The sequence below is a fragment of the Pieris rapae genome, chromosome 10 (assembly GCF_905147795.1).
Source record: "Pieris rapae chromosome 10, ilPieRapa1.1, whole genome shotgun sequence".
Taxonomy (NCBI): Eukaryota; Metazoa; Arthropoda; class Insecta; order Lepidoptera; family Pieridae; genus Pieris; species Pieris rapae.
Genome location: NC_059518.1, coordinates 5890350 through 5916221, shown reverse-complemented (window position 1 = coordinate 5916221; position 25872 = coordinate 5890350). Strand labels below are relative to the sequence as shown.

The following is a 25872-nucleotide window of genomic DNA, read 5'->3' as shown; positions in this document are numbered from 1 at the left end:
AAAATACTTTATCACAAGTCTCTCAAGCGAAGGGCGCTGGTAAACGATTCTTTTGATTGATTTGACCTTTGATCCTGAACATACGTCTTTAACATAACGGTCAAATTTAATGACTGACTTATCCTTTAGATTTTTTAAATGATCACAGTAAGATTCAGAATAGTGACTATTCCAGTCGAGATTGCAATGCAATTGGATTGAACTTCGGTCAAGAGGCCACGATGTTAAACATTACCAGAAATAGAATTGTACTCTGGCGTAGATCCAATGTGTTGGCCATGCTCTGATTACAAATCTATGAATGAACATGGTTTAGTCGATGTCAATAAAATAACGTAAATGAAAGTAAGAGTGAGAACAGTTGTATTTATTAATAACATAATCTGTAAAACTAAAACTTCCTCATACAAATAACATAATGATAATGAACATTTGGATATTAGTAGTGCTTGAATCGGTAACACAAAAATATATTATTTATTAATTAGGTTAAAAAGTTCCGGCTTAGTTTTATGATTTCCTCTTATGGGTTTTCAACAAGTGTGTTGGCATCATGATTATGAAAAATATTTATTATTAAACTGAAACTATAATATATGTAATGCAATGTCATGAGTATTAACTGCTAAAGTCAGATAATAAAGAAATATTTTTAAATACTTATTGGGAGCCTGTTTTTTTCTTACTGATAGATGAATCGCTGTCGCTCTCCGCCGATAATCGAGTTATTTCACTCTTATTATCATCTTCATTAGTCATGTTTGGATCTATATCACTATCAAGGGACTTGAAATTCCTTTTATCTGTTGTCAAATCTCGTATTGGCTTTAATTCATGCAACTCTATCATTGAACTTTTACTTTCACTCATCTCATCATACCTTACATGTATACTTTGCTTAAGACGTGATGTAGACGTCGGATCATCAAAAGTATCATCGGCTGCTTCCTCTAAATTGTCACTTGTGTCTGTTACTGATTCACCATAGCGTCCCAAAATATATTCGTCAACGCTTTTCATTTGCTTAACATCCAAATTACCATTCGAAGCCTCTTGGTTTAAAGTTTTGTCTCCTACTGAAGGTAGGGAATCTATATTTTCTTGAGTAGAATCATGATCTGCTTCCATCCGAGCTAAAAGCGCTTCTGTAGCTTTTTCTTCTTCATTTAATACATCTTGGTCAGTTAGTTTAATCGCCGAGTCTATTTTTCTTCGATCAACTGTAGAGACATTATCAGAAGATTTTATAGCAAAAGGAACCTCTTTAGACGGCTCATATTGCTCGGATTGCCGACTATATAGAGGCCAGCTGTTTGTATCGTCGCTTGATTGACGTTGCGATTCTGTTGCCTCTTTGCTTCTTTTATTGGAAAGGGGTTTAAATTTCCCTGAACTTAACTTTGCTTTAGATGAGTGCTGAAAATCGTGAAAGATCGTAACCCTTCGTTCCTTTTTTCCTTTATCTATTTTATCGTCAGGTGAATTGTCATCTCTCGTCAATGATTTTTCAATAACTTCTTTACTGTCAGGAAAATGCTGTAATAAATGTTCCCAGTCGTTTAGGCACAATGATAGTACTTGAGAATTCATTACTGTTACATAAGAGTGCGTATAGGGTAGATTGTGAACGAGGCCATGAAGCTGAAATAATTAAAGAATTTTATTATAAATATAGCTAAGCATATCAAAAGCACTTTCCTAACCAAATATATTTTTGTTCTTAATGAAGTGTCATAATCCGAAGTTAGCTAATATATGGTAAAAAATATAAACAAAATATAAACGAATTCCTATGAAAATAATATCACAAGGCAAATTGAGTTCATACCGTTCCAAAGCCCTCTCCAGCAAAATATAGTCGAGTGTTGCAATTCTGTTCAGTTGTTTCTAGAACGCGTCCTGAATGAACGAAGTAAAGGCTGTCTGTTCTCTCATTCTCTTTTACAACATATAGCCCTTAAGAAACGAAATGTTATACTATTTTGTAGTTTCTTTAAAATAATATGAAAGAAAACTGACTGAGACTGCTTTACTAAAATGTTGGATAATACGCTTTTTGGCACACTTTTTTACATGTTAAACATTGCAAATTGTGATTAGCAAATTAAAATAAATCATAATATAGATATATGTACCTTTGCTATAAGTAAAGAGCTTAAAGCAACCAACCAATTGTCGTAAGAACACTGGCTCGCAGTTCCTAAATATAGGATGCTGGAACAACGATATTTGACATACATAATTATTTTTTTAAAATTAAGAATGGGGTGCAAACGTCTAAAATGCCCATCTGTAACAGTTTCGAATCTGTTCGAATACGACCGAATGAGTTTAGCTTAATTTTTTTTTAATATAGTGCTTAGTCTGTCTATTTTCATAAATCGTTCAGCACACACGTGCATTATAATGGGATCAATCTATGAGGATTATTTCGAGTATACAGTCTTTGTTTAAACTCACAGCATGTAAATGGTACAAGTAGGCGGCAGACATGACCTCAAGTTTGAGACAGTTGGGCGCATTAATTAAAAATTCGGGTAACTGAACACCGCGAGATTCCGACCAAAGATGCAGCGAGTATTTATTAACCAGATTTACTAAATTTTGGGAGACACGGTTATTTTTAAGGAATTCCTGAAAAATTATCAAAATTATTTAGTAATGTAACATAACGCAGACATCTGTAGGCTTCACTTTAAAAAATGCATTACCTGCAGTTCGATAATCCTGCAATAATATCCAAATGAACGAAAGGAATAATACTGTATAATATTTGAGAATTCACCGACGTATATCATATATACCATTGTAGATGCTAGCTGAAGTATTGACACAAATATAACCTAAAAATCATTAAAATATTACGCATAGTCTAGTCAACTAAGAAGAAAAAATACGACTGTGCTCCTAGACTGGTCAACTTGTTTTAATGATAGATGTATCGTTAATGATTCGTCATTAAATCAAAATTTCAAATTCAAAGTTATTGGTAACTATGTACTCATAATATCATACGTTCGTAAGAACGTCAATATAAAAAAGCAACATTTATGTTTTCATTTAACTTTATATGGTACTTCCAAAATCCAGAGCTTAGGATGAAAAGAACTGGCAAGAAACACTCCAACACTCTTTTTAATCGTAATTCAACTATTGTACAATTTGTAGCAAGAGCAATCATTAAGCCATGCTTCATTTGACAAATTATAAATAGCATCAGTGGACAAAATAAATAATATATAAAATAACATAGACAATAAATTTTAAAATATTTAACATTCCTACCTCAGATTGTGTCTTTGGCAAAATATCACCTACTCCATTTTGTGTAAATGTGGTTAAGACAAAGTACAAAGAACAAATATATTTACTCTGACAAAGAGGACGACCGTTAACTGAAAAAGTATTTTAAACAATTCGTTAATGTTAGTTCATACAACACATTCAAAGATTAAATACCAAATAAAACATTTTTATAGTCTCATTAAAGAAATTACTTTAAAAACAACAGTTTGGCCAGTTAAGGCTTTAATTTCCACAGCTAAGTCGTAATGTATTTAAATATAAATAAAATTATAAACAAATATATTTTTATTTTTTTGTTTGTCGTTTAAAGAAATCAAATAAGTTACCATCATAAAACCAAGAGGACTTAGGTGAAATCTTCTCTTCCATAACGCCAATAAAATACCACATACAAGTGGATAAATGGATGAATAACGTCATCCAAATAAACACGGATACAGTCGTCGTGAATATTAGGTTTACTGAAATACTCTCATGACGGTTTTGAAGGCATTTGTATACGGTTACCTGGTGGCACATTTAGTTAATTATTAAATACATCAGGGACACCTTGCTGAATATAACTAAAATATATATTGGTATAGCCTCAAACGGCCTTTCCTTTCATATATAGTAAACGACCGAAAATATTTAAAATAACGGGAGAGTATCCAAACATTAACTGATATTGGCATAACAAAATCGCAAATAAATTTCATTATTATGTGAATTTCAACGTTTTTCCGATTTCAAACTGATTTTTTTCAATGTACGTAGGTGAATAGGTAGGTAGAACTCGTAAGTTCGGAGGTCCTGCTTGGGAAAATTTTGAACTTACGATTCGAAACAGTCGATTTAGACGAAAGCTTGAAAACAGCAACCACCTGTTAGTTACACTGAATAATGACAGTCCTTCGAACGGTATAACTGATATCAAATCCATCTTGAATTCACGTTTCAAATATCTACAATTTTATACATTTATATGTAGGTAAACCTATTAGGTTTTTGTGAATCAAATTTTGCAGATTTTTATCATCTTATTTATAGAAAAAGACATACCATTTTTAACAAAGTACTAATCTGTCATTTATCATCTTTAATTTGATAGAAATTTAATTAAAACAGTGGTACAAATTTAATATTTATGCATAAAGGGTTTTTGATATTTTGAAGTAGCTCTCACAATTTGATTGTGTGCCTATTTGTTACGCTTAACCGGTATCTTTAGTAACAAATTTTTATTGGCACGATTGTTTTCGATTATCATCATCATTTGAGCAGTGTTGGCCTATTGTGGCTCATCACAGCTCACACCGGCGGTCCACCAATTGTTTTTTTTTCTATTTTATACATAACACTCGTATGGTGAAGAAAACCTTAGACGTGAAAATCGAGATCGTGTGTTAGGCACAAAACTGATCTTCTACTTCCCTATAAGAAGAAATAAATGTTCACGAAACAGATATAACACAAATCTAAGACCCAAAACTATAATAATAAGTAAGTAATACACAAAAGTGTTCGTAATACAAATAGATTGTTTTATTTATATTACAAACACTTTTGTGTGTTTTGTGGTCTTGAAAAGTGAGATGCTCATACAATTCGAGAGTTTTCTGTACAATGAAGTTGCCCTTTAAAAAATATAATTTTATATTTACTTGCGTCTTTCCTTCCAAATTGAGGCCACCATCTCGCTCCCGGAATACGGCATGAGAATATAAATTAAAAATTTCCATAAAAATCCTAAATCCATTAAATACAATGCGACTACTAAACTTGTACGATTATCTTGAAAACCAGCATTATACACATCAGCGTAGATACATCCAAGAGAAATGAAAATCAAGTAAATTTGTATTATTGACATTTGATGTTGGGTAACAGAGAGTAACTTTTGGAAAATTGACCAAATTGAAGAAGTGTTCACTTCCTTTGTATTCAATTCTAAAACTTCCTCAGTTCCCATTACATAGTTCTGGAAGGCAGATTTTGATATTATATGAACTGAAAATTCAATGAGTTCGAATAGTAAATTATTATTTATAATAGAAAAATCGTGGAAAGAAGAATGAAGAAAAGAAAAAGAAATGTCTGTGGCATACGTATGTGTATGCTGAGGCTTTATCTGTTTTCATTTCTTTATCTATTTTACGCGGGTAGAAGATGATCAGCCTGAGACTGTGACCTACCTTTTAAATTTTTCAAAGAGCAACGTAAAATACAGCAGCAAAATATAAGCAGTGAAGACTAACTTTAAGAATACAGGCATTAAAGTATTTACATTACTCAACAAATCTTCTCTACCGCAGTTATGGTAAGTGAAGAACTGTATAAAAAATAATCGCAAATACCAAAGACATTTTACCTCATTACGATCTAGGTATTCTTCCAACAAATCAAGAATATTGGGAAATTCAGCGATGATTTTGTAAAACTTAACGGTGTTCATATACAATAGATGGACTTGGGTCACAGATAATACTTCTACCGTACTACGCATGGTCTGAAGACATCGTAAGTTACCAAATAGACTGAAAAGTTAACGTAAAGTAATTGACAGAGAAAAACTAAGTAACTAATTTTTTTATACTTTATTTGTTTGTTCTGTATTACAAAGATAACGATATTTTAGTTTTTCATTAAGTGTTTCGATATTCTGAGGTTCATTTACGGATTTGTACTGTTTCTCAATGGTAACTCCATATCTGGCATTGAGAGTGTCCATGGGCGGCGGTATCACTTAACATCAGGTGAGCCTCCTGTCCGTTTGCCCCCTGTTCTATAAAAAAACTACTCGGTTTTCACGGCATATTTCTAGAATAGGTATAATTTATATTGAAAAATAAGTTTTCTAACCTTCCTTTCCCTAACTTAACTCTTTCAATGATGCCATCACTGTCATAATATCTCAGTTCCACGACTCCTTGATCAACAATAAATAAATCGGATGTGACGTCATCCTGCGATATGATGCACGTGTCCTTTAGAAAGTGGAGGGTATGTACAGCCCGTCCTATAATCCTTAATAACGCTATGTCGGTTTTATTTACAATTGGACACTGAAAATATACCTTTAATTTAAATTTTTACAAGCAAAATATGTTAAAGCCGTAGATAAAAGAAAACATTGTTGGATGAGAAAATTACAATCTTAGGGTAGACGGATGTTTATGAGTTTAAATGTTCTTAGTCGGGCTACGGACAAAGAAAAGGACACACTAATTCTTGAATTGAGCGCTTTCCCATTATTACCCGTTTTTAATATTGAAAATTTATATTTTATTAAATTTCTACAAGGTTTTGCAGAAAGTTTATTATTCATGAGATAACCTTTGAAAATGTAGGTCCATAGATGAAGACAATGGCATCAGTACGTAGTGTGATGTGGTCACATAGTTTTAATACTTTTCGATAGTCCATGCCACCCATGTTGTCCCAGTTTAGTTTATAGTACTCTAAGACTCGCCTATAACAGACTTAGAGTTTAAAAAAAAAGATAATGATTCCGTGTAATATGGTAAAAAGTAGGATAAGTTATGTTTGTTAAATTTTAAATCATAGACCATTTTATTTGTTAGTAGTAAATAAGTACCTTTTCAGCGCAGAATCCAAATTTTCCTTATTCATGAACCTCTCAATATCCTGCATATGCTGTTGGAAGGAAGCCAGTGCCTTATTGACATTAGCACGAGTGCTGATGACGCGAACGGAGAAGTAAGTAGTTATCATTGCACCTACAAAATTTTTGTTAGTTTAATTTATCTGCCTTTCCTTTTATCGTATAATTTTTTGCAAGCAGTATCAAGAATTCTTTGATTTAAGTTTGTCATGTCGTATTTATCTCTACTAATATTATATGCAGGTTAAGTTTGTGAAAATGTAGGGGTTAATCTCTGTATCTACAGAACCAATAGAAAAAATTCTATTTCGTTGTAGTCAAACTAATTTTAGCGTTTCTACGATAAAATGGTCGAACATAAAAAGGAATTTATAATGTAAAGAAAAACACTTTAAAAAAAATCACGAAATAGTAAAGTAATATACTACGTTATAGTAATACTATTATAACGTAGACAAGACATACTGGCGCAAAAATTGTACATGTGGGACTTTCTTACCAATAATCATTCCAGCAATCAAAATCCTCATGACTATAAAATTACTAGGGCTGAATGTGTTATACCCCGTACTGGTTGTCTCATAAACCACCCAGAAATACGTCGCCAGATGTAAGTTCCAGGAATTTTCAGTGATGTTGAATCGAACTAGAATTAATTCTTGTATTTTAGTATTTATAAACTGGGATCTCCTAGTATTGCTTGACTTAATGTCCTTCAGATGGGGTAGAGATCCTTATAGGTCATGGACTGACTATATAATAATAATATAGGTACCGTAGAAACCGTAAGCCCGCATTATAAAATTAATCCAGAAATATTTGTATTAAAAAAAACTAATGGACACACAATAAATTTTCAGTTTCTAATGAACTGTTTTAATTACCTTATACTGAAAAGGTAGAACTGAGAGTCTGTTTTTAAAAATAAACAATTGTTGACTTCCTCAAAACATTGTAATTATAAAAAAACTAGGGTAACAAAAAAAAACATTAGGTAGTAAAACAGCTCAAACTTACAAACATTCCCGTATAAATTTATCCAGGATCCACCTTCATCGTCAAATGGTACAAGTTGGTATTCCTCATGATCAAATGCAAGTTTCACAGAATTAAAAATAATTAAACACGTCAGCACATTTAGTAGAGCTAAGAATAGGGGAATTGCCTTCAGTCTGTAAATGTATCAATTTTTAACACCATAGCTTTTTCTAGTTGATTTCTATTTGTCTTACTAAACTATAAAGACACCTTTTTGACAAAAATCCGAATTGTAGGAACCCGCTTGCTACAATTCCGATCGATTTTTTTGGAAAAGAAGTGTTGCACTTAGCAATTGAATATTGGGTACTGACTACTGAGTCATAGCGTAAATCATATTTAACTTATAAAATACCAGCGGCACTACCCTTTAAGGTCTGGGATTCAGAATGTATCTGTTACGTGTTTCTTTTGTCATCATATCATCATTTGTTTTTTCTAATAGGCAAGATTGTGATCAGCCTGTACACTGACACACACTGTCAACTTTATTTACAAGCGAGTATTAAATTCGAATATACGCAGAAAGTCTATGCAACAGCCGGGAATCGAACTTACGACTTCATGGATGAGAGTCAAATATTAAAGACTAGGTTAACACTGCTCTTTATTTAATCTTACACAATAATTATATCCTTCCGCACGCATCCCTTCAGTGTTAGGAGAGCGCTCGGTGTGCGATAAAGCTGTATAAGCCGGTTCAAATATAAGTATTGTATGGTAGGACGTATGAAGTACCTCCCTTCTGTAAAATAATAGAGAAAAAAGTGGCAAAGAATTGTTTTTTTTTTATAGAACAGGGCGCAAACGGGCAGGAGGCTCACCTGATGTTAAGTGATACCGCCGCCCATGGACACTCTCGATGCTAGAGGGCTCGCGAGTGCGTTGCCGGCCTTTTAAGAATTTGTACGCTCTTTTCTTGAAGGACCCTAAGTAGTAGTTAGTGTTTTTAAGCTTGTATAACGCAAACACACGTGTTAAGAAGAAAAGCATGATGAAGCATGATGTCACCGTAAGATTGTAAACATCGTTATATTATAATCTATCCAGTAAGATTGTAAACTATCGATAGATTGTGAACCGTATCATTATGATTGCAATTTAACGCATCATTTTTCGCTTGATTGTAATCTATCGATGGGAAGCGGTCAAATTGTGAACCGGCGTAGGACGGAATGCAACTCGCGCTCTGATTGGTTGAACGGTATGTGCCCCCGCTCCCCGGCCACACGTCATATTTGTTTGTTATTTCTATTTTTATAATTTGTGCTTAAAGACATAATTATTGTTGATTTTTTTGAAATTTTTAATTAGAATTTGTGTTTGTATAATAAATATTTCGTTACAATTTGTTTCTAACATATGTCAGGATTTCTATTAAATAATAAATTTATTTTATTTAAGTGACACGTCTATTTCATTTATAAATGAAATGAGACCGACCAATCAGGAAGAACTTGCAGACAGTTGACAATTTGACGCGGGACAGATTGTAATTTAACGGTTTCACTTCGGTAGATTACAATATAGCGAAAAATGATGCGTTAAATTGCAATCATAATGATACGGTTCACAATCTATCGATAGTTTACAATCTTACTTGATAGATTGTAATATAACGATGTTTACAATCTTACGGTGACATATATACTTGAGCGTACTATGATCTTCACTTGTTTTTTTTACTGCGTGACATTTATACTGACGTTCGTTTCTAATTAATTGATTTTAATTTATCAAAATATTCTCGGAAAGGTACACTTTGTGATTAAATAAATGTCGTGTCGTTTCATTTAGTAAACTTAAGAATAGTTTAAAATTATTTACCATAGGTCTCCTTAATCACAACTTCCAGGTATTCTAAGGGCAGGCATGCCAGGAGATCAATGAGAAAGGTGCCTTTCAAATAGTGAGCTGCTGTGCTTGCGGGGTGATATACTAGTAGGCCCTTATCATTGTAGTATCCAACCAGAACTCTTTGTAAACTGTTACACAGAGCAAAAAAAGAATATATCTAAGCTCGGCAGTCTCGCTGTATAATCATGTCACTCATGATCAGCCATGTCACCCAATCAATTAAATTTATTACAAATTCTATTTTTCTTAAGACTTCACTCCATAACAATATCAAACAATCAGAAAATTAAATGAATTATCTTTATTGACTCTAGGAAGGAAAAATAACAAAACAATGCGAATGAAAATAATACACATAAATTCTATACAAACTCACATGTCCAAATAAGCAGAAAAATCTAAGAAAATTCTGAGATAGTTAAGGTTGTGGAACTGAAAATATAAGTATGTCCAGGAAGGAAAGACCATAGCACTAATCAACGCACAGGCAGCTCGGAACCACTCGTAGCGCGCCATATACGGGCCGTCGGGACGAATTGTGTAACGTGGAAATATGTACCTAAGAATAATTTAATGTAACTAAAACAAACATACATACACAAATTTTGATGATTTTAAAATTATGTCTAACTTTTACGTATTGCTTAGAAGATTTTGGTTCTGCTTTAGCTTGGAACTGTTTGACAGCTCAGGCAGTTTTGGCGAGCGTAGTTGCTGTTGTTATTTTTATTTTATAGATCTCACCTTAGCATTACCAGAAGTGGGTTGTCTGCCCTTTAAGAATTACCTTAATATAGACAAGAAACCAAGTCTATTAAATGGGTGTAAAAACGCAGAGTCCTTCTCATGTTTTCTAGGTAATGGGAATCTTTCGACATTAGGTATGGGTTTTGGAGAAATATATGACACAAATGATGGATACGGCATCTGAAGGAACTCGAACTCCTACAAAGGAACAAGTGTAATTTTATTTTCCTAAAAAATACAATTTTGTGCTATTTACAGCAGTGCAGTTGCAGTGTAAATAAATGGGCACCTTTTCCTATCCAACAATAAAAGAGGCAGCACACACCCAAACCCACGTCAAATGCTTTTAAATAAAACTTCTACAACGGATATAAAATCAAAACTAGTCGAGAGATTCTCTAAAGTTAAATGAAATAAGAGATATTTTTAGACTATACATAGGTTCTTTTAAGTTTTATAAGATGTATTTACGTTTTTCGAGAGGCCTATCCTAAATCCTAAATTCGGGAGATTCGGGAGGTGGAAACACTTTTGCAATATACAATTTGCTTCGCAAGCCAATACTCGGTCATCTAATACCACAACACAATAGTATATTTCATTACAAGTGCGGAAAGCCTGTCATTGCAACGAGTTCCGACGAAGGTTGACAGCCGGAACAAGTTGCAATGACGGTACCGCACGTGTACTGAACGACTATTTTTAATACAGTTGCGAAGAAATTAGGCAATTCAATTAAACTATTTGCTTTTTTTTCTCTTCTCTCCACGCAATAAATTCGTTGCACGTAGATATGTAGCGACTTATATGTTTCCGGTAAATTGTTTTCCGAAGCATTTTGTGCAATTATACTGAGTTCGGGTGGTATTAATTCAAATAAAATATCGTCGAAATTACTCATTTTGTGCAACAAATAACTCAATTCACATTTCACAAGAACATTGGAAAATGGCGCCAACCGTCAAAGAATATGAGCAAAGCTTTTTTTTCTTTTCTTCATCCATTCTGGGTAGGCAAAGGGAACTTCGCCCATACAGCCAAGTTTTCAGTAGATTATTTTTATTGAAATGAAACCAAATCTAACTCATTGAATCCAATAATTAAATCTGATATTGAAACAAATTAGTAGCTTCTTTTTAAAATATTTGCATGAATCATAAAAACTTCTGTGATTTTTTTAGTAAAAACTTCGTGGTTGGTTTTTTCTTTTTAATATTTTTTTATTGATATGAAACCAAATCCAATTATTAGTAAACTTTTTAGGAATACGTATTTGCATACATCATAAAATTCTTTTTAATATTTTTTTTTATTGTTTTGAAATGAAAAGAAACCTAACCGAACTTATTTAATCCAAATATTATAATATTTAGAAATCATATATCATGAAAAATTCTATGATTTTTTAAATGAAAACCTTCGTGGTTGATTTTTTCTTTTTAATACGCATTGTTTTGACAGTTGGCAAAGAGAACGCACGAGTGCGGGTAAGGCAAAGAAAAAGCACGAGTGTGTAATAGCCCTCTTTCCGAACGCTATACATCCCTGCAATATGCCACTTTTTGAGCAACTGTATTAAAATAGTATATTTCATTACAAGTGCGGAAAGCCTGTCATTACAACGAGTTCCGACGAATGTCTACCCGAGCCGAGGCGCAGCCGAAGGTGAGGGTTGACAGTCGGAACGAGTTGCAATGACGGTTCCGCACGTGTACTGAACGACTATTTTTAATACAGTTGCGAAAAAATTAAGCAATTTCATTAAACTATTTGCTTTTTTTCTCTTCTCTCTACGGAATAATTTCGTTGCACGTAGATATGTAGTGACTTATATGTTTTCGGTAAATTGTTCTCCGAAGCATTTTGTGCAATTATACTGCGTTCGGGTGGTATTCATTCAAATAAAATATCGTCGAAATTACTCATTTTGTGCAACAAATAACTCAACTCGAAAGAACATTTTTGGAAAATGGCGCCAACCGCAAAGAATATGAGCAAAGCTTGTTTTTTCTTTTCTTCACCCATTCTGGGTAGGCAAAGGGAACTTGGCCCATACAGCCAATTCTTCAGTAGACTATTTTAATTGAAAGAAAACCAAATCTAACTCATTGAGTCCAATCATTAAATCTGATATTGAAACAAATAGTAGCTTCTTTTTAAAATATTTGCATGAATCATAAAAACTTCTGTGATTTTTTTTAGTAAAAACTTCATGGTTAGTTTTTTCTTTTTAATATTTTTTTTATTGATATGAAATAAAATAAACCTAACCTAACTTATTGAATAAAATTATTAGTAAACTTTTTAAAAATACGTATTTGCATATATTATAAAATTCTTTTTAATATTTTTTTAATTGATATGAAATGAAAAGAAACCTAACCGAACTTATTCAATCCAATTATTATAATATTTAGAAATCATATATCATATAAACTTCTATGAATCTTTTTAATAAAACCTTCGTGGTTGGTTTTTTCTTTTTAATACACATTGTTTTGACAGTTGGCAAAGAAAACGCACGAGTGCGGGAATGGCAAAGAAAAAGCACGAGTGTGTAATAGCCCACTTTCCGAACGCTATACCTCCCTGCAATATGCCACTTTTTGAGCAACTGTATTAAAAAGATATTTCCGCATGCGACAAACGCTTTATTCATAGCACATTTCAAATAAAGAATGGAGACAGACGTTCGAAATCCCAAGGTTCAGATTTCTCTAATAGAAAATATAATACATAAAAATTATACCGGTTGTTCTTTGGCAAATTCAATAGCATCTTTAATCTGTGGTATTTCGTCTATGTTTTTCAGAAACTTTCTGGATATAGAGAACACTTGGACGTGCGTTACTGCTCTGATAGTGTAAAATGAAGGGAGTCCTGAGGGTAAAGTTATTTTATAAAAGTTACTTTTGTCACATATAAATACCTAGATGGATGTGGACTAGTTAATAATCAATATGACTTTGCTATGGAATGGAAGCCTGGTTATCCATATCATAGGTTTTTACCTAGTTTGGAAACCAGTCTCCCTATACCGTCACAACTGTAATCTTATTTATTGTTGTAAATGTTATATGGGAGAAAAATAAATAATTAATTATTATTAATAATATTAAATAATGGGTTTCAATTTACATAGGATACTTAAATGTCAGGAATAATAAGTCTGCAGCCTTACCTATTTACATGTAATGAACTTTTACGTAATTTTAAAATTTTAAACTTAAAATGTATAATACTTACTCAGTAAACAAACAACCACACCAAAATGATGTCTCGTAGTCAATTCACGAACCACTGTTTTTGTTATTGGACACAACACCTTGAAATGATGATATTATATTTACTTTTGCCATTATAAAAGTAACATATTTCGCCTAAGAACTCGCATATGATCAATAAAATTTTTAAAACAAAAGGTGTTTCAAAAGAAAGTTCATAATTCATATGTAGTCGATCGATTAAAATAACATAACTCGTGTATCAAAAAGGTATTATTAAAGTATACATTTTGGGAATTTATTTCTTAAATCTATCGTCCAAATGTAGACCCTCGCGTTCGCGGCACTCATTTAATCGAACAATAAAATTGCTTGTGACGGCTTGGCAGGTGAGATCAGAAGGTTTCCAAGCGATATTTTCCTTCATCACTATCACAATGTCTATAAAGTTAACAAAACTTACTTCACATATCCCTTGTTTAACGACATACATCTCATTAGAAATGTCTCCTGTGTTCAGTAGTATCTCATTTGGACAAGTGCAAAATAATGTTGCGTTCGATGCTATAGTTTTTAATTCCTCTTTGTGGAGTAGCTGGAAATTATCATAAAAATTATGTGCATGTGTATCATAGTAAAATTGAATCTAAGAGATTGTATCTTTGAGAGAAATGTATCTTTAAATACTAAATTATAATAGGAGTAGGCTTAAAGGCTACAAGTCTATGAAATTTTTAAGTTTTTTTAATACATAAGTTAAGGAAACATTCGGAAGTACCTTCATAAATGGTATGCACAGCATATATTTGCTTCTCTGCCTCGTCACAATGTCTTGGTGTACGTGTGGCGGCAAGTCGTGAAATATTGACTTCTTTTTATTAGTCATCGAATACGCCTAAAAAATTATTTAGTATTTTTAATTTATTTAAGTTATTATAAAAATACTTATACTTTTCTCTTTGCAGCTGCGTAGACGATAAGACTTGAAAATGTAAGGAAAAACACTTCATTAAATTTATCCAAGCTCCTCGCCTCAGTATAAAACAGTAGTGTAAAGGCAAGGGAATCACGGTGATGTTTTAATTTGTAGTAAATAAAGAATATTAATATCTTCTCAAATCCCATCACTCACTGTATAACGAATGTATATTGATAAAAACTGTCTATGATGTGTTCCAATATCAAATTTTTCACGCATGTAGTGAAAGTCTAAAAGGAGGACAAAAGACTGGAAGCGTAGCGTTGCTGATTGAATTGTTATTTAGGTTTGCGTTCCATAATATGTTAAAGAAAATAAAACTAATATTACCTTATCAGTGTACCAGCAAAGCTCAAGATAAGACTTGAATCTTTTCGTTAGTATCGGTTCCACTTCATTTTTGTTTAGGAAGTTGGTGACGCTCTCGATACAAGCGTCGTAATTTTCCCTAAAGTAGGATTATTATAACATGGGTACATTCACTGTATTATATATAATTATGATAATAAAGATTCTATTGTAATGAAGAAAAAAAGAACTTCACAAAACTGACCTGTTTGTTTATTATTATAAATAACTGCTCTATAAACATTATTTTACCTACCTCATAGCTGTGGTAACCATGATCGTAGCCGAATAGACTGCTTCCATAAATATGTGTAAGACGATGCATAGTTCCAGGACTAACATTATATACACCACACTTAGAGCGTTAGCTGCGCCGAAGTCTTGTTTGTGAGCTTCGTAATAAATTAATAAAGAATCAATTGTTTAGGTTCATATTAATCAGGATAAATCTAATCATAAAAAAATACATAAGCAACAATGTTAGGAATCATATGTATGATATTTCATCTCTGATTTATAAACAGTATCAATAAAGCATATAAGTACATAAGGTTGATTTAATTAAATCATATTTAACTGTCTGACGTAGTCTGTATACTATAATCATGTAAAGATTGTGAGAATTCACATCACATGTATAAATTTAGACGATTATGAGTATACAGATAACATGATACTGTTAAATATGATTTAATTAAATCAAATCGACCTTAGAACGTAATTTTTTTTTATTTTGCAAAAGAGTTTATAATGTTAAGTCTACTTACAAGTAAAAGTAATCATAGATATTGACCAATAGAGGCTGAAAGTGAGCCGGCTTTCTACTGTGTCATCTAGAGGTTTAGGGGTCCAGTATGGGGAATGAGTTATATTCGTCACCAAGCAGTAACCAAAGCTAGGGATGAAACCTTAATTAAAACTATAAAACAAGGTACTGTCTTTTAATTGTTAGAGATGTAGAACGAGTATCACTTCTTGGACTCAAACACCAGTAGTCTGTAACTGCCTATAGCGATCGCGGTATATCGAAATTATGTAGAAAAATGTCTATCGTTAGTTACAGAATAAAGTTATTATTCAGTTGGTACTTTATACGACAATTTTATTCGCGGAGCAATTTTATTGCCCGCATTACGGATGCATCTTCATTATTCTGATTATTGGAACAACTATCCAAACTCGACAAAAAACCTATCACTCCATATAACTGACTTTAACTAAATCTAACAAGTATTGTAATAATAATACCTAAAACAATTACGATTTTATTTACTTTACTTCAAGCCTACATTACGTAAACATTTTCGTCACGATTTTCTGAGTAATGAAGGAAATTTAACATCTACTTGTACGTTAAGGAAATTACCCATAACACATAAATCCTTGTTGTAATGCGGCGAGCAGATAACAGGCGATTAGGAGAAGGAGTGAGTAAGAGAGGAATCTCAGGGTATTACTGTGATATACGCACTCATCTTCAATAGCTTTAAGCATTCGAAATACCTGTAATAAAAAGCGGTCACACAGCTTATTAGCTTGTTTAGGTCCAAGATAATGTTATAAAGTAAAGGAGGTCCTGTATATTCTTAATTATATGTAATTAATGTTTAGAATCCTCCTTCAAAACATTTAAATATGACAAATCTATATTACCCCTTCCCGAAAACAAAAGCCCGTAATAGGCCCAGGCTATATTTTAATGAAAGCCGATAATCCCATTATGATAGCTAATGCCCGAACGACGTCGAGTTCTAGACGCCCTTGCGCTAGACATGGGAAGAACCTATTTTCTAGCAGAGCACAAAACAGCCCAATCTGATCTGTCAAGGCCCTTTAGGCCAACAGTAAGATTCCATTCAAAACAAATTTACCTACATATATACAGCTGTTTGCAGAAATAACACTTTGTTTTTAAGATTTTATACATAAAAAGCTATTATCAACTTCAATTCCAATTTTAAAAGTTCCAATTTAAATTCAATAAAAACCAGTAAAAAAGTATAATATGTAAGTTTAGACATAGACATAGACATATTATTATTACAAACAAAGTTTCATATACTACTATTACAAGTGTACTAACACAGCTTTAAAAACTTTAACAGTTTACCAAAATTGATATTATATAGAAAGTACCTTATGTAATCTGAGTATTTTATTAATTCCAGCAAAATGCTCTATAGTAGTAAATTCGAATATTGGCAACGTGGCTATAACATCAAGCATAAACCACTTGCTTCGTGCTTGTTGGGACGCTGTTTGGGCAAGGGTTATAGGTACACCTGGAAGTATGAATATGTTATTCTATAAGAATACTTTTCGCATCGCAGATCTTTATATATATTTAAAAGGGTAGTAATCTATCTAGGCATAAGGGCTATTTATGTGATTATATATTTTAAATAATTATATTAAATTAATATAATGTAGAATATTAGTCTAAAGAATTTCTTACATAGATACTTACGGATTATTATTATATATTTATTTAGCAGTTTTTATAAACAATTTCTGTATGGTATTCATTTTAAATTGATATAAGGACGTTTTATGCCTACTATTAATAGCCTCCATTATATTATATAAACATTGTTAAGCAGTCTTAGATATATGTGAGCAGCAAAACAATTATACATATCTAATAATTACCATCTTCGACATTCTCTGCCGTGGAAAGGTGTATGATTAAGTCGAGTGTGTAGATAATACTCACGATGTAGTCATAGAACCTGAACTGAATCGGTACCTCTTTCTTATACACCAGGTAGTATGGATGAGTCTATGGAACAAAATGATTGTCTCTTTAAGTCTATTACCTCTTTTTATAAACTGGGACCCCACATCCTAGCCTATAAGGCACGCAATCAGGCAGATATGTGACCGAGTTACAAAGCAGCTGGGAGTGTCAAAGTGTCCTCTCTCGTCCTTGTCGCAAGTAGGAAAGTGGTTACGCATCGTACACTGTCTCCCCGACGGCCTCCCCCGCGAGAGCGTCTGCCCTCTCGCTTCCCGGAGTGCCAACGTGTGCCTTCACCCAAAAGAGTTCAATTTTAATGCCATTTTCATAGCACTGTTTCAGGTTCTGGCGAATCTCGGCAACTTGGGGATCGACAGAGTGTCCACCCGCGATGGCATCCAGTGAAGAGCGAGAATGGCTCAGCACAGCCGCATTTTGCTTTCCTTTGGTCAAATATGTCACGGCGTCCCCAGTGTGGCTAGCTCCGCCGGGTAAACTGTACAGTATGGAGCCAACCTAACCTTTTTATTCTAGTCTCGGTCCCGTCTTGTCACTCAGTTCGTAGTCAGGAAAGTCAGCTATGAATTGTCTATGCATAACCCAAGCCATTAATCAAAGCGAATACAATCCAAGTGAAATACAACCGGTGGTGTGTGGTGGACAGAAAAACTGTGTCCAGTTTATGTTTCCACCATACCAACTTCTACAATTTAAGATTATTTATACAATAAAGAAAGAAATAAAGTAATGGTAATAAACCGCTTTGCTCTTTTTCACACCTTTGCCATGATATTTTCAATGTAGAAAAACTATATTGAGAATTATATATTTGCGATCAGTTTTATTTTTCTTCTCAAGTCAAGGGACTTATGAGTTTTATACTAACTAGGCAAACAGCCAGTATTATGCATGTCACAAATGAATGCCATACGACTTGTAGTGACGACGATGGCTGTAAAATACACGGAAACGTCATACGTAGGCAAATGGCGTCGGATTCCTCCGTCAGGGATGCATCTGCTCTCTGAAAGAAATAAGTAAGTCTTAATTGTTCGAAACTATGGGAGGATTAGTTTTACATTTTTATGTATGAAGTAATGCAAATATAGTACTTTTGAAATATTTTATTTGCCAGTAGAATTTATTCAGCAATTATAAAGTTTTGCTCGTTATGCCTAATAGCGGACTTAATTACTAAGATTGTGTTATCGCGATTAGCTAAGTTCCAGAACCTTCGGGATCAAAAATGATCACACTATTGAAGAACAATAATGGTCACCTGAAACAACCAGTCATATTGGTTTTGGCATTTTGGTCTTGTACCAACTTCGTTATCTATCGTTTATAGTTTGTTCTCCGATGGAGTTAACAGATCATAAATACCGAGAGAGAGATGGAATATTTGGCATGAAGTTTGAATGGTGGAATTTCGTATCACCAAAGAATCAATTATAGTGATGAAAATCATTACTATTTAAATACCAAAGAGAGTTATTATTGAAAATTAAAAGTATGGATCTGAAATTAAAATTATAATTCGCTTTCTGGGCATTGGTATTTTTCAAATAATTGCGTATTTTATTGATTCATTAATACCGGTATTTTTACTTAAATCAGAGTGAACAAAACGAATTTACTCATAAAAGCATACATTTCTCATAATATAAGAACCAGCTATCTCCATCATCACATCTGTCTTCGCTAGTGGAGGTGTCTCCCCGATATTCGATTCCTTCAAATTCATTAATTTGCGTTTGAAATGTAAGATGCTACTCTTATATCTAAAAAAAAATATATTACGTGAATTTCAAATTACTACTAAATATTTTATAGGTTTATTTATTTCAAATATGTGGTATGTACATAAGATAGATGCATTACAATCAGCCATGTTAAGTCAGCAGGCGAATATCAAAATTTTTCATAACACACATCTACGATATAGGTACGATATATTATATCTTAGGTTATACCTAAGAATCGTCCTCAAAACGGTACACTTTAATAAGAGAGGCGCTGTTCAGAAACCAATATAGACCACGGCGCTCAAACATGAGCTACCAATTGAAGGTAGCTGCAGCACAGTCCAAATCTAACCACTATTCCCTTGGTTACGTTCTGTCAGAATTTTGTTGGTACTAAAGAACTAATAGAAAATTCTAACGCTAATAATAAAAAAAATATACGTACGCAGCATTTTCGGGGATTTTCCAACAGTAGTGTCGCCTCACTCTTTCCAAGTGCTCCTAAAATACATTGATCAATTCGTGGTAAAATACACTTGAACCTGAGCATACTAATTTAAATATATAAGCTAATTTATTAAAATCAATTTGCTTAGTAATTTATAAATTTCATCTACGTTGGTAAGTAAATGCAATATTACTAACATAAAAAGAAGCCAAAATAAGTTCCTTCTGTCCATATCTCAATGCTGTCTTCCACAAATCCGAAGCATGCAACACATGCGCGATACAGAATGTAGCGGCCCTTATTTCTACATGCGCACGAGTGCATGCGGCGGGACAGCCTGCGAGGGGGGACAAAATGGTACCACGAGCCATCCGAAGAATCGCTGTTGAATCATCTTCGGCTGTTAGCGAAATTGCTGTTAGGAGTTAGACAAATCAAAGTGTTGATCGATGCGGCTTGTTGCGCCACCGATATTTTTTTTAAACTCTTTATTGTATAGTAAGAAATTAACAAATAAAATTACTAAAAATAACTTAAACTACTAAAAAAAACTAGATTACACAACGAATAACCACAAATTCAACAACAATTAGTAACGTCCTATATCTAATGCGAGCGTCGAAGAAGTCCGCCCGACCATACAGCGCGCCGTGCTTATATAGCCTGAAAACCAGTTTAGTCCGGTATTCCCCACTGCTGCACTTCACTTGACTTTTTACAGCTTATTGTATAATATTTATTTATAAAAACACTCTTGCCTTAACAGGTGACACTGAATTGACACGGGTGAACAACAAGTAATATACTTTACAGACGAAACACAAAAACAAACATATGAAATTACATTATAAAAATACAAGAAATTTACTAACTATAGGCACTAACAAATAACTTTTGCCAGCTCAACGGACTAAGAAAAGGTCCGTTAACCTATGAATATGTGAGGAACATGTTAACTAACAATACAATAATAGACCTGTATAGTAGTTTTATACTAGGAGTATATTATCTTTACATAAATAATAAATATTTAATTTATCTATAAAAATATTGTAAATTTATTTTTTAAAAGAGTAAGTGCGGAGTTTCTAGCCCATTCTTCTCCACACGAAACTTCCTTTTGGAAGGGGCAACTAGAATCATCTATATATTTTTTTAAGGTTCAAAAGTGCCATTTTACACCTAATATTATAATTCATATGTCTAATTGGAATAAATGATTTGATACGATTTTAACATACAAGAACATACTTAAAAAACTTTAAATATAGGTACATATATTTTATTTTACGCTTACCTCAACATCTCCATAGGTGATATATATGATAGACGATCTGATGGTGTTCCGTTTAATGATAGCGTCTCTTGGGATATAGTGTATTGTACGCATTTTCTTCGCGAGCTCTGAAAGGAACTGGTAGGAAAGGTCACGCAAAATACGACTCTGAAAGGTGGAAAAAGTTGACTACATATATATCATCTCTTTCAGAAAATATTTTTTATTTTATTTATTTATTTTCACTACATTTTATATTTTATATATAGATTTTAGTCTGAAGCTACTAAAATCTACTCTCGCAGCTTAATAGTTTTCTCGACTCTTCGCTGGAGAGCGACCTACTTGTGAAACCTGTACATAAAAAATACTTAAAATATATATTTATCTTCATCAAAGTTTTTCTGGAATTTTATAAAAATCACTCCATTTCTATAATTAACCCTATGCCCTATATATAAGCTCATTATATAGGGCAAAAATATTTATAAAAATAAGCACTTTGTAGCTATATACGCACCTTTTGTGTTGCTCTAAAGTAGATATCGGTGTAAACAGTGGCGCAGAGTGTTGGCGGGAAGATAGGCAAGAGTTGAGTGGCCGACACAGCCTTCTGCTTGTGCCAGTACATCTTGTAAAACGTCTTTACCTTTTGACGTAGACTTTGAGGCATGTGCGACCCTTTCTAAAATTATTTTAAGTTTATTTGATTGTCTTCGTCAATATATATGGGATTCAATTGTAGCAAAACCTACAATCTGCGATGACGCTATCCTACCTATTATACCTTGAAACGCGCTTACGAAGTTATTCCGGCATCGACGCCCGAAGGTTATAGTAGTCGGGGATCCTCGAACCATTTAGGTAAGAGGAACAAACACACAACAAACTTAATGCGTTATGTTTTATTTTATATACACATTACACACGTAAACGATTGTTTAACGAACGAATATTGCAAATCGACGATATAAATGTTTTACATTATGGATTCAGGACTATAGGAAAACTTTAAAAAAAGGTCTAGGACTAGGACTAAAAACCTATAGTTTTTTTGTACCGAAATTCTTGGTAATTTTATTTTATTGTGTATTAGTCTTAACTTGGTTATGTTTTTAATTGTATTTTTTTTAATTCCTATTTTTTGCAAAACTTATGTTAACATAATAATATATTGTTGTACATATTAGATAGAAGATTTTATAACATTATCAGTAGATTTCGTAATATGTATGATGTTGTAGACTTAATAAATAAGGTTCTAGCCTACAAACAAAATACTAACCATTTCTTTCATAATGAGTTTAAACCTGGAACGAAAGGTCTCTTCAGGCGCCATGTAGAGACTAATAACAAGCGACAGGGATGCCACAGCAACTCCTGTCACCACTAAAGAGCCAGACAACATCACCAGAAGACAGGCTATTCGCTCCATATCATTTCTTGGCATTAAAGAAGGTCTATAAGAATTTAAATCTTAATTTATATAGGCAGGTATCATTTCTTATAATTTCCTTTCTTGGATAATAAAAAAAAATCTTGGATAGTTTAAATCCTTTAAGATGCAGTGGAAATTCACTTCCTGTCCATATCCGCTTGGGTCCTTCTCTATCTTTCTTTAAATCTCTATTTTTATTATGACGTTATGTTCATGTTTGTATTATATGACATTATAAAATTAATATTACATTTGCAAGCCTATTTATACCTATATGGCGGATTGTGCGGATTTTTTTTAAAGTAATCTATCTTATATATAATTATACCTTAGTATGTATGTAGTCTCTTCTCGTATCAGTACAGTACAAGCATTATCTGTCCACATCGTATTCCTAACTCGCGTACTAACTCATCTAACTAAAATGATCGTGAGTTAAGTGTCCCGTTTCATGTGTCCTTTACATTCTTTACATAAGGTTTTAATTGCATTGTTTTCTTCCATCACTAATGTCTAAGTAATTGTATATCGGATAAAGTTTGTGTCTTTTTGCGTTCAACTGATTTATCTTTTTTTTACTTGTTGTCGGTTACTCGAAAATGTTAAGGCCACCAGCCCTCCTTTTTATTAAAAAAAATTAATTGTACTGTAGCTTTTGCGACGAAGTGTAAATAAATATTTTTTCTTAGCAACAGGTCGTCCTAACAGTTATGCCGTTCGCAACCTTTAAATTGTTCACCACCAATGTGTGTGATCACTCATCTAATGTATATAACAACCTTTAATTTTATTTGACTGTTTAACAGTCTTTGGATCGGTTTTGGAGCCCAGAACAGTTGGTTTATTAATAAAAGTTTGTAGACAGCTTTAAGAGTCGTCATTTAGGAGGAGAACTTACCCAATAGGTATGAACAGTTTATTCAAAATATAGTATACAAGCAGGAAGTCACCGGGATCGGTAGCTTCATTTTGTCCAAGAGAAATATCATTCTTCATCAGCCGACTGCTTAGTTCGTGTTCAGGGTTTATCACCGAAGAGAACTAAATTTGATTGAAAAGTAAGAAAAACGGTTTCATCAAGCAAGCATCTATTAACTACCTTTATAGTGAATTAAATAATATTTAAATAGATAATAATAATGAAGTCCTGACGTAGTAGCAACATCTAGTACTATTGCAAGTTATAGTCATATTTACCACGCCTAATCGAAGCCAAATTAACGCCCATGTGACTCTCAGCACCATAAAAATGTAGCAATATTTGAGTGTGGTACCCAAGACGCTGCCTTTCATGTTCTCATTATTCAAAGACCCTAAAAAAATAAAACCTTAATATTCTGTAATGAATATGTTCTTCATTTGAACAATACCTACGCTATGGTATCATATTTTTTCAATATGTAATACAAACTAATAAGAGCAGTGTTGGCCTAGTGGCTTCAGCGTGCGACTCTCATACCTGTGGTCGTAGGAACGATCCCGAGCTGTGCACCAATGGACTTTCTTTCTATGTTCGCATTTAACATTTGCTCGAACGGTGAAGGAAAACATCGTGAGGAAACCGACATGTCTTAGACCCAAAAAGTCGACGATGTGTGTCAGGAACTTGGGGGCTGACCTACTTGCCTATTAGATTTATAAATGATCATGAAACAGATTCAGAAATCTGAGGCCAGGACCTAAAGAGCTTGTAGCGCCACTGATTTTTTTTAATACAAACTAATATTCTGTTCTTCCTCATACATTTTAATTAAAGGAGATACGCAGTAAACAGTTACATTAAGACTAGAAGAAACAAAGAAATTCTAAGTGAACGGCTATAATACTTACATAGATAGCGCATAGGCCTGTGCAGTCGTACATAATAACAAGTAAGCTCGAGTAAGTCGTGATCCTTTACTTCTATTATGTAGTGAGAAAATGTACATAAGTCGATTAAGAAGCCAGCTAAAAGAATCATTGTAAGACATATTAATGTGCACATTTGTGTGCGTAACCGGTAATAGTTATTTTAAAATTTATCGAGTTTAATACAAAGAAATAGTAGAAAGAGTGGCGGAGAATTTATTGCCAGTTCTTCACTTCCGTTCAGTAGCTAGGCAGTTCTGAAATCAAGGGCGTACCCTTGATTTCAGAATTGGCCTTATTTCTTTTTTGACGTTCATAAGTGTCCCTACATGAATCAATTTTATTTCGCAAACGTTAAAACGACTTTATTCTTAAACGTAACTAAAACGTCAATTAGTTAAAGCACACTTTATGGTATCTTTATTATATATTAAATTTATTGAATCATTCATGCAACATCTTACTACGTCTTTGGGTAAGATTCCTGTAAGTTCCGTATGTCAAAATCCTACTCGTTGTTTGATATAGGTACGGGACACAATCTTACGCGCCAAGTCTCGTTTCTAAATATCTGCCTTAAAAATAATAAGGTTGTATGATTTACCCGCTGTACAAAAATCAATGTAGGAATACTGCAGCCGTCTAACCACCTGACACATCAATGCAGCCACGTGGATAATATATACCGCATTGAAAAATGCTTGCATATTGATTTCATACTTCCTGGTGATAGCAACAAGGACAACAGCAGTCAGCGTTGTGGCGCAGACGAAGCAGTTCCATAGAGTTTTATTTGGGAGATGAAAAAATGTGCGCAAGAGACAATCGTGTGACCACCACATTAAATACGGATGCTAGAAGTAAACTGTTTATAAGACATTATATTATAGGACTATGTCTAGAAAAGACTAGTCAGAAATGTTAATGTTTGAGCCGTACGATAGCAATGTAGAACCGTGCCTTGCCTTTTTATTTCCGAACCAATACGACTTAGGATTCTTCAAGAAGAGCGTATCAAATCTTTAAAGACCGGCAACGCTATCTTTGGCCTACGATGACCGTTGGTATCAGTTACAGTCAGGTCTGCCTGTTGCCTACTGTATAACAATAAGTGGTATTGATATTTAAATGTTGCATGTTTTAATATTAAGTTGGGATAGTAAGAATGTTAGTTCTAAGTAAGCCGAAAATGCCAGAATACAAACTTCTTATCGATTAGAATTCACTACGATATATATAAATACCTCCTGGCTTTCCAGAAAAGCTAACTTCTCCAA

At 33.3% G+C, this 25872-nt stretch overlaps 1 protein-coding gene across 1 annotated transcript; it reads right to left on the bottom strand.

Annotated features, from left to right (window-relative positions):
- Nucleotides 1-443: 443 nt before the first annotated feature.
- On the bottom strand, nucleotides 444-24707 carry LOC111004469. Its single transcript, XM_045629846.1, has 39 exons — nucleotides 24578-24707; nucleotides 23945-24060; nucleotides 23646-23788; nucleotides 22595-22769; nucleotides 21830-21994; nucleotides 21327-21477; nucleotides 20231-20448; nucleotides 20031-20086; nucleotides 19492-19621; nucleotides 18727-18864; nucleotides 17753-17882; nucleotides 17240-17385; nucleotides 16470-16606; nucleotides 15871-15998; nucleotides 15360-15495; nucleotides 15086-15203; nucleotides 14555-14671; nucleotides 14240-14371; nucleotides 13799-13877; nucleotides 13302-13432; nucleotides 10593-10750; nucleotides 10182-10364; nucleotides 9776-9933; nucleotides 8570-8693; nucleotides 7928-8082; nucleotides 7410-7556; nucleotides 6884-7025; nucleotides 6622-6757; nucleotides 6148-6350; nucleotides 5657-5822; nucleotides 4950-5266; nucleotides 4124-4169; nucleotides 3633-3813; nucleotides 3286-3395; nucleotides 2712-2843; nucleotides 2461-2634; nucleotides 2136-2214; nucleotides 1829-1956; nucleotides 444-1641 (listed from the first exon to the last, which is right to left on the bottom strand). The coding sequence occupies exons 1-39, from the start codon at nucleotides 24705-24707 to the stop codon at nucleotides 661-663; spliced, it is 6396 nt and encodes a 2131-aa protein (XP_045485802.1). The 3' UTR covers nucleotides 444-660.
- Nucleotides 24708-25872: the final 1165 nt, after the last annotated feature.

What these genes read in the sequence shown, in the direction of transcription:
- LOC111004469 (XM_045629846.1), bottom strand. Translation starts at nt 24,707, where the DNA reads ATGATTCTTTTAGCTGGCTTCTTAATCGACTTATGTACATTTTCTCAC. An exon ending in TTTGGCTTCGATTAGGCGTG is followed by an intron (nt 23,789 to 23,944) that starts GTAAATATGACT and finishes AATCAAATTTAG; the next exon opens with TTCTCTTCGGTGATAAACCC. An exon ending in GCTCTTTACTTATAGCAAAG is followed by an intron (nt 1,957 to 2,135) that starts GTACATATATCT and finishes TCGTTTCTTAAG; the next exon opens with GGCTATATGTTGTAAAAGAG.